This window comes from Cryptomeria japonica, chromosome 6 (assembly GCF_030272615.1).
Source record: "Cryptomeria japonica chromosome 6, Sugi_1.0, whole genome shotgun sequence".
Taxonomy (NCBI): Eukaryota; Viridiplantae; Streptophyta; class Pinopsida; order Cupressales; family Cupressaceae; genus Cryptomeria; species Cryptomeria japonica.
The window spans coordinates 493,999,439-494,015,784 of NC_081410.1; the positions used below are offsets into that span (position 1 = coordinate 493,999,439).

At 35.8% G+C, this 16,346-nt stretch overlaps 1 protein-coding gene across 7 annotated transcripts in view; it reads right to left on the reverse strand.

Annotated features, from left to right (window-relative positions):
* Window positions 1-214: 214 nt before the first annotated feature.
* LOC131052841 (ubiquitin C-terminal hydrolase 13) overlaps window positions 215-16,346 on the reverse strand; it is a 55,327-nt gene continuing 39,195 nt past the window's right edge. For 4 of the 7 annotated variants that reach the window (XM_057987473.2, XM_057987471.2, XM_057987476.2 and 1 more), the window contains exons 17-32: window positions 14,002-14,079; window positions 13,503-13,591; window positions 13,285-13,393; window positions 13,022-13,090; window positions 12,140-12,250; window positions 4,351-4,406; window positions 4,039-4,216; window positions 3,825-3,926; window positions 3,650-3,721; window positions 2,104-2,169; window positions 1,834-1,899; window positions 1,622-1,708; window positions 1,398-1,514; window positions 1,200-1,274; window positions 1,020-1,106; window positions 215-875 (exon numbers count right to left, since the gene is read on the reverse strand). In XM_057987473.2, the coding sequence (XP_057843456.1) occupies window positions 834-875; window positions 1,020-1,106; window positions 1,200-1,274; window positions 1,398-1,514; window positions 1,622-1,708; window positions 1,834-1,899; window positions 2,104-2,169; window positions 3,650-3,721; window positions 3,825-3,926; window positions 4,039-4,216; window positions 4,351-4,406; window positions 12,140-12,250; window positions 13,022-13,090; window positions 13,285-13,393; window positions 13,503-13,591; window positions 14,002-14,079 (1,404 nt within the window). In that variant the 3' untranslated portion in view covers window positions 215-833. The remainder of the gene's footprint in view (window positions 876-1,019; window positions 1,107-1,199; window positions 1,275-1,397; window positions 1,515-1,621; window positions 1,709-1,833; window positions 1,900-2,103; window positions 2,170-3,649; window positions 3,722-3,824; window positions 3,927-4,038; window positions 4,217-4,350; window positions 4,407-12,139; window positions 12,251-13,021; window positions 13,091-13,284; window positions 13,394-13,502; window positions 13,592-14,001; window positions 14,080-16,346) is intronic. The other 3 variants (XM_057987477.2, XM_057987475.2, XM_057987472.2) reach the window with 1 other exon arrangement.

Consider the following 16,346-nt stretch of genomic DNA (forward strand, 5'->3'; position numbering starts at 1 on the left):
AATCCACTGCACATACAGCTATGATGAGATCCATTAAATGTAGGTTACGCACTTGATCTGATGACTACAAGCAGAAATACATATTTAAACTTGAAAGGATGTCTTTTTATGGAGAGAACATAGCCGTAGAAATTGTCAATTCAACAACTGACACAATTATCAATTTCATGGGCAGAAAGCAATACAAACTTATATATCCTACAACTGTAGAATGTAAATATTAAAAAACTACCGTCTATAACAAATAGTGCAGTGTCTATCACAAATAATGCAGTGAAGAACTGACTTGAGCGACTATATGTGAGGAAGATAGTCAGCAATCTTCATCCTCTTATATACAAGAGCAAAAGATTGCAAAATATAATATTAAAATACAACAAAATTGATAAGGCCTCAGAATTCTACAAAATGAACCAACTTGGAGTAGTTTCGTCTAAAACATGTTGCATGAAACTCAGCCTCCACAGTAGCTTACTTCAGGCACAGAATCAACAAGAAACTATCTGCTGCTTAACATAGCCTTGTACATACCACATTCCAAGGTCAAGACAAAGCAGAATTTTAACTTCTCATTTAATAGGTAAATAAGAGAAGACTACAAGATACAAGAATCAGTCCAAGATACAGGGACAGAAATGAGCTGACAGAAAACTTCTCTCTGAGTATAAGTACTTTCAGTAGAGCAACACTCTGAGAAATTTTTCTCTATGCTTTGCAAACCAGATACACTGCTTCAAAAAATAGTGGGACCTGAAATTGTCTCCAATTAATCATAGTTACACTGTAATGCAGGTGGCTATCAGTACAAAGGCATCACATTTTCAGCTTTGACTTCAATTGTATATCTTCACCGGCTTTTCAAACGTGTGACGGTTCTGCAAACACAGCAAATTTGATTTCAAACTAATGGTCGCATCAAGCAATAGAAAGAAAATTAAGTAATTGTGACTAGTACATAACAAGACTCAAAAGTTGCAAATGGATAATATTTTTGCTCTTTGAACGTTAGAGATTTTAACCTGATTAGTTTGGTAAGATCTTTTTGGTGCATTGTCAGAATGCTCCAACCCAAGATATTGCTCCCAAGCTCCATAAACATCCCTCCTCTACAAGAGTAGTGTCACATATTGAGTTAAATATTTTTTCTCAGTGTAACATCTAGAAAGAACATTAATCATCACAACAAACAGGACATTTACCTGAAAGCGACTTGAAACAATATCTGTATCTTGAAGATAATCAGGACGACCCAAGGAGAGGAATGCAAACTTCCACTATTTCCAAGAAAAGTAAGATTATACAACACTTTAGATAACAAGAAAGAAATACATCAAAGGTGGGTAAAATGAAAGCAAGACTTATAAGAGACAACAGTATCTGAAAATATCAAATTCTACCTTGGCAAATTCATCATCAGACACCTGCAGCTTCTTCTGGATTCGTTGTTTAACCTCTGCTAGAGTCTCACCTTCGTGGATAAGCAGAAAGAAAGGCTCTCCAAAATTTTGGACCTGCTATATCCAATCATCAAATATCACACAACTATATAACTAATTGGACAGCAGAAGACTTGGTTAACCCATAATATAAATTATTACAAACTATGCTAAAAGTGGTATACCATGTGATTCTGGGATGCATCTTTTGTGAAATGATAAACATGGATTAAACGGTTATTTGGACCCAGATTCTTCTCCTCTTCTGGAATCTGTCAAACATAAATATTGCAATTAGCTCATCTGAGAAAATCCCACCTCCAAACAAATATGAAAATACGTTTAAAAATTGGGTACAACTTCATGCATTAGTGCAACACAAGAATTGATAGAATACCTCCTCTGCTCGTAAAGTCCAATACTGATCATTTATATTCTCAATCTTTTCATGAAGTGGAAAAATCTGTAACAAACATAATAACATAACAACAAAACTGAGACAAGTTAGGATTATTATGTCAGAAGCAAAAGGTGTTGCTAAAAGACCATATGCGGGCCCTTCCTACATGATCATAATCATTTATAGAAAAATCTACAGTCAAAACATATTCCCAAAAAAGTGAAAAAAAAACCACCACCTTATTAAAATGAACATCCATGAACTAACCTTGTAAATTTTATGGTAGAAAACCTCCAGCAGTCGAATCTCCGCATCAGGGTTGGATAACTCCACCTTTTTAACACCAGACAATGCCATTCCATTTAATTACAATGAAAATTGTTTCTCTAAAACAATAAGCATTTTCCTATTCTAAGATCCAGTCTATTTCATTCAATACAGAACTCCAGTTTCAATATTCCTTTTGTAGGGATAAGTGCATGATGTTGACTATCAAATATTCATATGCAGCATACTTCAGTAGTATAGATTTCTGGAATACAAGTGTTCCTGAGGATCTAAATTACCAATGTGTCCTGTGCAATTGTAAACGTTATTTGCCACACATTGTTTAGGATAAATTTATAAAAATGGAAACTCTGATCAAATTAAATCCAAGATTGCACCAAGATGGGTACCGGTACCAGTACGGCTATTTTTCAAAATAGGAGATAGGGGCACTTGGAGACGCCAATTTTTTAATAAAATTTAATAATTCATAGAAAATCTGAAAATAGATGTATATAAAACTAAATATGAATTAAACAAAGTGTATAAGGAAATTGAAAACAACAGCCCAAACCAACAAGTCAAATCTTTCAACACTGCAAATCCTTTTGCTATTCTATGTGATTATTTATATGAGAATGCGAATATAGATTATATATATGAGAATATGAATATAGCCATACTCACAAGAATGAAGAAAGTCTACATAAAGGAATTAAAAGAACAAGGAGAAGAATATAGAAAATATGAATATCTTTTGAGTCTTGCATCTAACTGCAAATAGCCAAATGGCAAATACTTGTGGTCTTGTTACTTCATGTTGACTCCTACCCTGCATTGGCTCCTGTTTTCCCTTCAGTGGTGTGTTTATTTTCCAGCTTCCCAGTGCATTTAACTTTTAATTTTTACTAATTTTTGTTTTATTTGTGTGGGAGTTGGCACCTTTAGCATAGGGGACAGGAGGAGTATTTAGGAGACCACAGTTGAAAGTCTCCTGCAAATGGAGATGTATCAGGCAAAGTCTGCAGTACTGGAGACGTGTCTTGGTCTCCGAGATGCATCTCAGGGGGTGGAGACGCATCCCAGGGGGTCGGAGAGGCATCTTTATGCAACTCTGACTGAATCTATTTAATCCGGCACATAATTTTTTAGTAGATATTAACCACTTGTGACATGGTATTAGCACACTTCAAGATGTTAAACAAAATCAATATATACAGAAGAAATATTAACAAATGAAATAATTTGATCAGGATAAAGATACCAATAAAACAGAATTGACTGCACTTTCCCATGCCAAGGCCATTCCAGGTTATGGGAAATAGAAAGTAATGATTTCACTAACTGAAATATCAAACCAGCAAAAGGGCACAAATATAGAATATAAAACTATGTACAAACAGCCATGAAGTGTTAACTTCTAAAAATTCAAGCATACACTCAGCACATAGTAATATATTCATTTGCTATGTTTATTAGAAACTACAAGGAAACAATAGTCTTACTGTTAATACATCCAACAGGCATCAAGAAATACTGTGAATACCTTTGTCTTGAGGTCATTAATGACATCTCCAACAGTACTTTGTTTTGGCAATCTTATAGTGTGAACAGAAACCTGTAAATTCAAGGAAAAAAACCATCAGCGATGCAGTCAACTTGTGCTACAACACCATAACACCTACAGTAATGTGTGTTTAAGAAAAAGAAAATTTCCTCACTTCATCTTTTGTTGAATGATGAAAAGCTACTTTTAAGGTCTTTAACCCTTGCAACTCTGGGAGTGGTATGTCCAGAACTTCATAGTACAAGATATCAGATGTCTGTCACAGAAAAAGTTCAATATTATTGCTATAATATATGGAATAGCATGCATATATCCTCCATAATGTCTGAAAATTCAAACTGTGAAAATTTTCGAAAAAGCATTTACACCTGATTGTAATGAACCAGCATATCAGATAAGTGATCCACGCCACGATACTTGATAGGTTGGGGCTTTGGTTGCTGAGAGTAACAATTGTGCGCTGTGAGTCTAATTTTGGAAGGATCATCTAGACCAAGTTTATGTGCAACCCTATCTACAACATCATCATAAGTGTAGAGTTTTGATCTGGAATACAGTGAAATTTAAAAAGTAATCAGCCATTGTCATAAGAGACTAAACAATTTATCTTGTATTGCAAGTCATGATACATAAATTTGGAAAAACATACCCACAAAGCACACTAATTTAATTTCACTTACAACTCAAGACAAAAGTCATCTTCCTTTGGCTTATCCAAGCTTCGAAAATGAACAATCTACATATAAACATGGTATCCAAAATCAGCATCGCAAATGGATTCAGAATCTGATTCTGTTAGTTAAATCACTTTATTGTTTCTCATTAAGACAACAGAGTTTTAAAAAAAACCACTGAAAAGGGAGGAAATCCTAAATCTTCATTGATAAACAAGAAACATTTTCCTACTTTGAGACTAAGCAGCTACAATTGTTCTGAATGGAAATTCCAGTGTTTACGAAATGATTAACATAAATTCTGATGAAAAGAGAATTCAGAACACTTAGCATATAAACTTCAATTATTGAAAAATATATCATTTTTATTGGTAAATCTGAACATCATGTGAAACGGGCCAACACAGGACTAAACAGAAGCACGGTTTGACAGTATCCTGAAAACTGTACACCACCATAATCCAGTGGAGCAATTTAAAATTTGGTCCCCACCATATGAGTATGCCACTTTTAATTAGTGAATACATTGTAGGAAGCCGCTACATCAGAGAAACGAGACTCGCCCGAAATCGCCCAAACTCGGCGAGTCCGAGTCCGAGTCAGGCCAAACGAGTCCCAGGGGCTCGGACTCGGACTCGGCCGAGTCTGGAGAGTAAACTCGCCAGACTCGCCGAGTTGGCGATTTTGGCTCAAAATCGCTAGACTCGGCGAGTCCTGAGCCCCAGACTCGGCTACTGGCTGGGTTAATAAAATGACAAAAAAAAAACATTTTAAAAAGTAATAAGTTTTTTTGGAAGGCCGAAATTTGTCATTTTGGTCTCTCCGTCAGGATTATTTTATGGAATATAACATTTAAGTATAAGAAAGAAGCTTATACTTTAAGTTATATTCCATATATACTGTCAGGATGTTTGAGAGTGGTTTCGGGCCTCCAGGAGTTATATTGCAAAATCTAGTTTTTGGAGGATTCTTCAGTTTTCCAGACTTAGTCAAATTTCAGGATCAGGACATTCCAGACTTAGCCAAATTTCAGGGCATTTGAAGATCAGGATGACATTCCAGACTTTATCACTCACCAACTTGACCTAGCTTGGACCTTCAAGAATGATACTCACTCACCAAGCAAGACCCAATTAGCAACAAGAGCAAAACCAAGCCCTAAGGAAGACTCTCAAAGAAACCCTAATTCAGACTTGTAATAAGTTTTTTTGGCCTCGCGGGGCGCTGCCCCTCGACCTCGCCCTGTATCGTGACAGGGAGCGCGCAAGGGGCGCTGCCCCTTGACCCCACCTTGGGGACGCTGCCCCTAAACCGCCGTCAAAAAATATGGGGGAAACTGCATCGATAGAAGTAGAGAAAATTTAACCTCCGAGTCTGACATTGATTGGATTGACCAGGTAGATATAGAGGTTGAGACTGTAGCCATGGCAGAGGAGGAGCGGAGAGCACGAGCACAGACAGGAGATTCAAAGGCAGATAGTGACACGGATGTTCCTGATGTTGGTGAGCATGGCATGGTGTCATGGGGAGCGGCTATGGCAGTTGAATCATCCAGGACCTACCTTAGACGCCTTCGTCGGGGGCTGGGGCCGGAGGGTGCAGGCTCCTCTGAGCCATAGACTTGTAGTTGTATTTACCTTTGGTATTTGTATGAAACATTTGATGATGATCATATGATGACATGGATTTTTTATTCCATGAGTTTTGTAATATTGTATACATTTGACAATATTTATATATCTATGTTTGTTATTTTCTTCAGCTACAATTTGCGTTTATGCTTATGTGATTGATGTATACTTGTGTATGTAATCAAATGAGCCGAGTTTGATGATGTTATTGTGTCTTTAAGGTGTATTCAATAAAGGGTGTCTGAAACAAGTTTTAAATATTTAAAAATCTCTAAATTTCTTGAGTTTTTCACTATCCCGAGTCCAGTCGAGTCTGGAGCCGAGTCTGACGCCGAGTCCCGAGTCCGAGTCCGAGTTGGCCTTGCCGAGTCCGAGCCGAGTCCGAGTCCCGTTTCTTTGCGCTACATATAAGCTCGCTGGCCTGATAATGTAAACAATATGCATGAACTAAAATATTAACAAGTTTCTGCTTTAGGTGTAACAAGCTGCCTATTATTAAACACACTCAACCAGCTATCTTGTACCTAGTTGAAAAAAACACATCTTAAGATAATTTAGCATTTGAATGGCCCGAAACCCATAGATCAGCCGTTGTGTAAAATTTTTGGCTATTTTTGCTTGCTGCACTAGTTCGTGTTTATTGGCCATCACAGCAGTCATTAGGTAAAACTCTCTGAAAGAAGCCCATATACACGGTCACTCACTGCTGGAGAAGATCCTGTATAATGTGGTGAGGAAGATGGGGGACTCGAGCTGGGGAACAGCTGTTATTGGCCATTTCATTTTCCAGAGACTCACGAAGGAGGCAATAAACACCATAGCTGCATTGAAACAAGTCCCAACTTCTAGTCAAGTAGCTGACGTGACCTGCATGCCTGTCGCATGGAGAAATGAAGATCATCAACAAACGATCACACTGTTCAGAAATGGCGTGGTTAGGAACAATATGGAGACCTACGCTTTTTTCATGGCCCATCAAGAAAATCTACTGTCTCCAGCACAGATAAAAAGAATGCAGTAGATGGCCTCTGGACCACGTCTTGTTGCATCATATTGGATGAGGTCCGTGCTAATATATTACTAATAATATGATAATTTTTTTATACATATGTATAAGAACCATTAGATTTCCAGAGTCCATAAATTATTTATGGATATGGACAAAACGCATGCAAAATTATTTATTTCTTCAACATTTTGGATCACACTGTGATCCATCATCAAAAAATATTGAGCTCAAGGAAAGAGCTAATGATATAGAAAAACATAGAAATAATCACACCATAGTTGAACTACTCGCGACTCGGCTCGACTCGCCAAGCCCCTGAGAAAAAAACTCGGCGAAAACTCGGGAAAAACTCAGAAAAACTCGGCGAAAAACTCGGCAACGTAAAAACACGCTTAATTTTAATAAAAAATGCATTTTTTTTGCAAAATTTAATGAGAAGATGCATCCAATGAGTCAATAAATGATAACACAAAAGAAACAAGCTGATTCTAGATATATTTGATTGCAAAGTGTCTACAAAATCGCATCCTCATGAGAAATGCTGAAGGCTGGAAGCAAAATAGTAAATAGTTTTTGTAAAACCAAAAGTAAATACAACTTCCTCTCCCCAGCTCTAGCTAAAACTACTTTCAAACTTTCATCATATTTGAAATTTCATCATTCATACTCATAGTTTCAAACTTTCAACTCAAAGTTGGGGTCAAGGGGCATCGCCGAAGGATCCTGAAATTTGACTAAGTCTGGAAAATTGAAGAATCCTCCAAAAACTAGATTTTGCATTATAACTCCTGGAGGTCCGAAACCACTCTCAAACATCCTGACAGTCTCTTATACTTAAATGTTATATTCCATATATGAATCCTGACGGACAGACCAAAAAACTCGGCGATTACTTGAGGGCATAGTGGGCTCTCAAGGTGGCCCTTCCAAGTGAGTTTCCCCCTTCTCAGCCCAAAACCATATAGAAAAACAAAAAATGCATGTATTTTTGGCCCTTTTTTGCTGTTATGCTAACCCAGGCGAGTTTTTCTTTAAAACTCGCAGAGTTTTTGGCAAAAACTCGGCGAGTTTTCCTGGCGAGTAGAAGTCATTACTACTCGCCAGGTCCAAAAACTCGGCGAGTTTTTGTCACTCGCCGAGTTTTCGGCGAGTGTGCCATCTATGAATCACACTATAAATAAAGGAAAAGGAGGGGAGCGAGAGAAGAGCCAACAACGAAAAAAAACAATATATATATAGAAAACTACATATATTACAATCTAAGACGAATACAAATAAATATAATATACAAAACAGAAATTGAAAAAAAAAATTAAAACAAATCATAAATGTGTACGCATGTATATGTAAATATGACACACACACACCATATAGTTACTAATATATTAGTACTATAGTACCAATTCAACCAGAAAAGTCCCTGGAATTGGGTCCAGTGACACCAGTTCGCTCAGAGAAGACCCAAATAAATATAACACACAAAAGAGAAGTTTAAAAAAATTAAAATAAATACACACATATATGGATGCAAGTATATGTAAATATAACACACACACACTACATAATTACTAATATATTAGTACTATAGTACCAATTCACCCAGATGTGGGTCCAGTGGTACCAGTTCACTCAGAAATGCTCAGAAAAAAAACATATAACTCTCCTTAAGAAAAAAACTACTCTGCAATATATCCAAATTGAGATCCCAACCAAATAGAATATTTTCCATATACTCCACATCCTTGCCCATAAAATACATGTTACCCCGAGTTTCCGGTACGGGGACGGCAGGACGAGTTTCCGGGACAGCAAATTTTTTTGCCAATTTTGGGGACGGCTATATAAAATATAGGTTAAATTTAAAATATATACTGAAATTTTAAATGTTCATATGAAAAATAGATAAAGCATGTATATATACATTATATTCATATGAAAACATGGATAAAGCAAGTATATGTACATTATAGAACCTTGACATACCACATTTGTGTTCAGAATTGATTGTCAATACTCAATATGCATTCATAATTAAAAATACATTGTCAATATGCCAACACTTGTTTGCAAGTAGTTCATTGTTTATTTCTGGTTGAAGGATATTTTGATAGTCTTCCATTTCTATTATGGCCTACAACCGCTTCTTTATGCACTACAAAGTTTTGGATGTTTGTGAAATTCTATACCAAGCTGTTATTCATATTTCTGAGTGCTTTTGGCTATGATTCAGACCTGTTTACCTTTCATAATTGTGAAAAGTCCAATATTGCAGACCTACAACCACTTTTTTACGCACTACCGCATTCTAAGTGTTTGTGAAATTTATTACCAGGCTGCTGCTCATTATTTCTAAGTGCTTTTGGAAGTGATTCAGACATTGCCTAATTTAGTCTATTCGACCCTCCAACCCTAAATTAGACCGCTAAAAAGGTCAAAAACCTAATGTTGATGCTCATAAATGGTGGTACTTCCATGGAGAAATATACCAGCAACTACAACCAAACATTGATATGGTGGTGTATTTTTGCATTTTGCTATGTTATTTGCCATTTGGACTAATAAGAGTCTACAACATTAATATATACGGTGGTGTATTTTGCTATTTATTTGCTGCTGCATATATGTATATATTTTAATTTTTTTATTTCTATATGTTTTTGTACGGATGAACCCAAAGCAAACCAGAATCCGAATCCAAATCCGAACCGGCAACTTAGGATTAAAAGGAAAATTAATTTCGATATCTCTCTCTTTAAAGTCATGGTGATGATATTATGAATCTCATTTTATATGCTAATGATATAGCCATCACTATAATAAGACCAATATTGCTTAGAAATGCTTTAGCTTGCTTAGAAATGCTTAGCTTGCTTAGAAATGCTTAGCTTTTGACATGAGAGATTCGGACTTCTACATTGTTGCTTAGACGTAGAGTTTGGCAACTTGATTATATGCAATCTCTATCTCTCAAATATAAAAAAAACAATATTTTAGAAAAATTCCATATTATATATAATGCCTCATCTACACCTTTGGAAGTTGAACATAACTTTCCACCCACACTGATTCACCAGCATGTCGAATCAGCATTCAAACAACCGGTAGGTGCTTTGATCTATCATACGTCCCCTCCAATGAATAGATGCTCTGTTGTTAACTTTCTTTCTCAATTCTTATCACAACCAGAATTAGTCTACTGGTATGTAGAAAAATAAGTGTTATGCCAAATAATGTATATCTTTCTCAATAATATTTGCATGTACCATGGGGACATGTCCCTAAGGTTTTTCCCATTTTTTCCCAATCAGGGTATGTTTTTAGAATCGCATGCTTGTCCCCAGTCCCAATCTGGGTATGTTTTTAGAATCACATGCTTGTCCCCAGTCCCAATCTTTTGGTGTAACATCCATGGTACCTCCTCCTTCTGCAGAACCTCTGCGAGGATAGTTTGTCATCCCAATGACATCCAAGGGACAACAAGTCCCCCCTTTGCCTTCCAAACACAAACCCTTAAAAAAACACGAAAACAAAACCCCAACCATTTATGGAGCCCCCCAACATAAAAAAAGTAAAAACGTGTTGATTTACTCCCAAAAACAGAATGCACCATTAAGGTTCATGTGGCCTCAAAGTTCTAAAATTATCAATGCACCATTAATGATAATTTTTGCTGGGCTAATGTTTTTTTTCTTTAATATCAATGCCAAAAAGATTGATATCAATATTTTTGACTCTCAAGATGTGCTTGCCAATATCAATACCAAGTGGATTTTGAGTGTGGATTCCAGACGGTAGCTCTTTATCCTTAATGCATGTTGGTCTAATCGTTGTGAGCCCAATAAATCTTGTTTTAGATGCTTAATTTTAATCAAGAAGCTGGTTGTGAGTGCTGTTTTATCTTACTCTGGTTTAACTCCCCATTTTTCCAGTTTGTGCAATGTGTTAAAAACCTATGAGCAATTTTTTTTTACTACATTTATGCAAGGAATATTTGGTCTTTATTTATTGGGGATAGTTTTGGGACGGGACAATAGATATAGTATTCCTTGGTAGGAGCTTTTGTTTGGTTATGGCGATGATTTTGATGGGACTCTTAACAATTTTCAGTTAATTTAACCACTAAAGTTTTATGGGTTTTATCCCAATGGAGAGATGAGAGGAATTCGCCAATGGAGAGATGAGAGGAATTCCATGCCACAAGGAGGCATCTTATAAAATCTTCCAGAAGACTAGCCTATTATGATAATATTTTGTAGGCTATTATGATCTTAGAGATACCTAAAGATACATTTACAAAGCTGCTGGATGAAGCATCTGCCATGTTTTTAAAACGGAAATCAAGAACCTTTGAGCCTGTCAAGGTTGGTGATTTTGTTTATTTCCTCGTCATTTATCAGCTCCCTCTAACAAAACAGACATTTTTGGACAAATTCAATCTCGTTGAAGCTTCCAAATAAAAATTTTGGCAGCTTTTAGTTTTATTGAGTCTTCACTGAACTTCTTAAGTAAAAAAAGTTAGATTCAGTTGTATTTCTGAGAAGCACACATAGTAAATGGTAGGTGTCAACATTTTGGCAGCTTTTAGTGAGTTTTAGTTTTATTGATTCTTCACTGAACTTCTTAAGAATAAAAAGTTAGATTCAGTTGTATTTCTGAGAAGCAAACATAGTAAATGGTAGGTGATTCTCAAAGTTGCAAGTTAGTATTTAGGATCTAGCATGATATAAAAATTGATGCAACCTGCATAATAGAAATCTACTAATACTTTCAGCCAAAAAGTAAATTAAATATATGTTGCTAAAATTACTGATAATTTGAGACTTGATGTAAAATACGCAGATATTTTAGATAGTTTAAGCCTCTCCAATACCATTCAAGAATATAGTTGTCACTTCCACTTTATGCCTCATGCCTCTCAAGCTTTGTAGAAATCCTTGAATTGAAGATGTGCCATACTACCCTCCAAAATGTATAATGGAAAAACAGAAACAATCCTCAACTATTTAGAGAACTCAAAAGGCAAAGGCAAGATACAGTTGCCTCCTTACAATTTGTTTGCCAAACACGGAATATTTTGTGAAATTTTCAGAATGTTGCAGAAAACACACGATGAAACAATGACACAGAGCAATCAGATATCTTAAGAACATTCTACCTGCCGGTTGTGCACATATTCTAGAAAAGATGGAACATCTGGAAACCGGAAGCGTTCTTCATCTTCCTTTGAAATGACCCTTTGGTAACATATAATATCTCCATCTTCAAGCTGTAACAATTGAATGATACAAAATAGGCATTGGGTATAACCAGCAGGATTTTTAACAATTAAATGAATTGTGTTACATCTCATACAATCAATCACTTTGCAGTAATACAAATCATCAAAATTATACAATACATATATATTCTAAATTCTGAATAATATTAAGCCACATCAAATTGTTAGGTGTCCCAAGTATTTTCATTACCATGAAAGGAGCATCCATTTTATATAAACAAATATGCAATGTAATCCACATAATTGCACAATATATGATTGATGGTACTCTTGTGTCATCCATTGTGTCTATGGTGAGATGCATCTGGTTTATCCTCAAAACAAGGGGTAGACCCATTATCTGGTCAGTATAATGTAAGCAACGCAACAAAGTTAAAATGGACAATGTACAGTAAAATGACAAACTGAATGGTGTGATGTTCAGATCTGAAGGATAAGCTTGACAACCCACTTCTTTGGGCTTCTTAGTCACCTCAGGCTGCCAGCCTATTGAATGATGAATTCAATGGAGAGGAGTTTATCTATTTCTTACGGTTAAAGAAATAGATAGTTTAGTGCTAACCTGGGTTTGTAGTTGAATGAATCCATTCATCTTCATCCTATACCTTATATATATTGTGCGATTATGTGGATTACAATGCATATGTGTAACTGATGCTCATTTTACAATACTGAGAATACTTGCACATTATTGTTCAAAATTTACAATAACTGAGAAAATAGTAAAACTTGGCAGATTGTATGAAATGAGAAACATACTTGGCTACCACGGAATGTAAGCCTCTTATCAATGTGTTCGCACATAACATTCGGCTCAAACTTGATTTCCTAACAATCACATCAATTATCGAACATGTCAAATATAAATCGGTACCATAACAACCAAGTTTATGTGAAGAAGAAAATTAGCTAATGTCTTTTGCCTCATAAACAGAAACTCAGCTAACACAGACTTCATAACATAAAATGTAATACGACAAAAACTTCAAAGTAAAATACTGAAAAGAATTTCATGGATTAACCTCAAAAAGGTCAATTTCTTCATTTGGTGGAAACCCAGCCAACTCATTCAACTTTGTTAAAATTTCAGTTGGCTTTCCTAAGGCCTTCACAAATGACCTGCCAACATACCTACAAACCATAACATCCAGCAAATAAAAGTTAAATTATATGGGCAATCAAAAACCTCCTAAAAGATTTAAAAGAAAGTTATAATTATTAAACATAGAACTGCAATCACCTAAGCTCTTCTTTCTCAGGGTCATAAAGTTTGAAGAAGAGTAATATATCCGCACTTGTCTTTTCTGGAAGGGGAAGTGGATGAAGATCCTGCACAGATGGCAAGATTTTTATTTGCCAAATTTTTGAAGTAATACAAACCAATTAATAAGAAACAAAATCACATTTACATTCCATATGTAAAAATTAGCCATATATACTGAGCCTAAAGAGCAGCAAACTGTCTTTAGCAAATATTTTTGAAAAATTTATATATCATAAAATCCAACAAATCTAAATAATGAATGTTCCTTCTAACATAACTCTGTTGACTCCTCTCAACATTGGGAATTCTTAAATCCCCTAGTTTTTCCTTGTTTCAATGGAGATGCTTAATTACCATTTTAGCTTGCATAGATTTTGTCCAATCTTGGAGAAACTATTATGCTATTTTTGAACCATCTTTGATGTTAAATTCTAGAGGAAATGTCCATAGTCATATCTCAGATCAAAACACTTACTGCACTTCGTTCTATTTCAAGAAATAGCTTTAACTCTGCATTATTTGCCTTGTTAGAAGCCTCTCTCAAGTGACAAACCTGTTCAAGAAAAGAAGAGAAAAAATTCAATAAACATCAAGATGAAATGCAAACCAAACAAATTATTCAGTTTGTTAGCATTGCTAACATGCTATAACATGCTATGTCACAACATTGATAGACATGCAAACTGCAGCGAAGATAATTGACAGAATTTCCGTTAATAAAAGTGTGCGCAATTTTATCATGTAAAGATTGAATAGCATGGCTCAAGGTTCTATAAGCATCAAAGAATCTCAAATAGTAAATTTTCATCAATTCATTGTATAATTTATTTTTTGATCTGTACAATAAAACTTCAGCCAAGACATTATAATGGTCCTTTTCAACAAATTATCTTGCATCAATGATCAATTATAATTTAAACCTACAGAAATATATTGCCATGCATAATTTTGGGAAAATAAACTATGATGAATCATGACATTGCCTTTTTGTAGGATTCAACAACCAAATTTATGCATCCCTAGAAGGCAAAAGTAATGCAATCCTTGAAAATACAGAAATCAGAATGGTATCTGAAATATTCTAAGAAAAATCTCAAACTAATTTTGAACTACATGGCAACTACTACTAGTTAAGCAGTCTGTGGTTTCTATAGCTATAGGAAGAAGAGAGTAATTTTGTTGAATAAACATGCAATTTTAACAAATCGAGAATGAATATTGTGACTAGGTTTTTATTGGGGAGAATAGAAACTAACTTTTTGGCAGGCCAGTTGATCACAAGAAGATATACCATCTACTACTGACTATAACCTCCGTGCATTGTTTTACCAACTATAACCAAGTAAATCCTTAACCAGCAATTCCATTACTTCACAAACAAAACCGTAACCCCAAATATCATTAACGGAACCCAAATTTGGTGGCCTCATAGTAGATAACACCAGCAAATATCATCTAGTACTGTGTATAACTGTATAACTGAACATCATGTTGATGGGATAATAAAGAAAAAAAAACCTGAGACAATCAGCTCACAGGCGCTAACATGCTTGGTACAGATGCCTAGGGGCAGTTTATAGTGAAAGCTTATTTTTCTTGGGGACAAGAACGAACTATGAAGCTGAGTTGTATACCCTGCTTCAAAGAATCAAGATAGCTTGATTAGTTGGGTGTAGAGGATTGGCTGTAAATGGTCCTCACTGAATATTATTGCATGTCTAGCACAAATTGGAAATTAAATAATGTCATATCTGAGCCTATAGTTCCCGTGATAATTTTGCAAGAATTTTCTTTGCTCATTATTATATGAAATGCAATAAACTTGCCAACTTTTTAGCCAATTCTGGGATTGGCCAGATCCCATGTGATAGAATACTTCCTATTCTTGATCGAGATTGTCTTCTAACATGAGGACCGCGTAATAGCTTTGGCTTTCCCCATTTTGAGGGTTTACCTAGCCTTGTAAAGTAGGAGAACTTGTGACATATTTCCTTCTCATGATAGAATTTATGTATGGCTTAATAAGTTAATAATAGTAATGACTCTCAAGGTGGTGTACTATTTTTGTTACATTGGCGATTGAAGAAACCTTTTTCAGAACCATACCCCTGTAGCTGCTAAATTTAGAGAAAATTTGGGGGTGAGGGCCTTTTCAATCACTGGTCAGAAATCTTAGGGTCTTCAGAACCATGCCCCTGCTGCTAAATTTAGAGAAAATATGTGGGTGAGGTCTGCAGCCCCAGCTGTACTGAAATGGTATTCACACAATGTGCTCCAGAGGTGGGTAGCATTGCAATTTCCAATAGCTCTGATAAGATAATTCAACAAATGAGGAAGCTCCAACAAAAAGTTTACAAAAGAAAATTGGGCCCTCAAAAAGAAGGTAGTCAAACAGTGTAAAATCAAAAAGAGTATTTGGCTGCATCTTACAATGATCTAACTTGTGTGTGGATGTACTGTAAGTTTTCCATTGGGATGGACATTTGGGGTTCTCAAACAGAGTTCCGGGGAGTTTCCTAATGGGGTGACGTGGGGACAGGTTTTGGGGACAGGGACCAAGGGCTTAAGTTTGAAGACAGCGGCAGGGGGCGGTGCTGAAATACATATAGTACTTGAAAAACTAGTTATAAAAAGATGTGTCAGGAATAAGTATAAAAACTGTAAATGAAACTTTGCCACACCATGTAAAGTTTAAACTAATAAACATTGATTCATTATTTGTGTATTACTTGCTTAGACTTATAGTTTGAAGGGGGTTTGGATGCAACACCAAAATGAGGTTGAGGGTAGCACCCCTAGCAGGGGTCTAGGGGAGAGAGA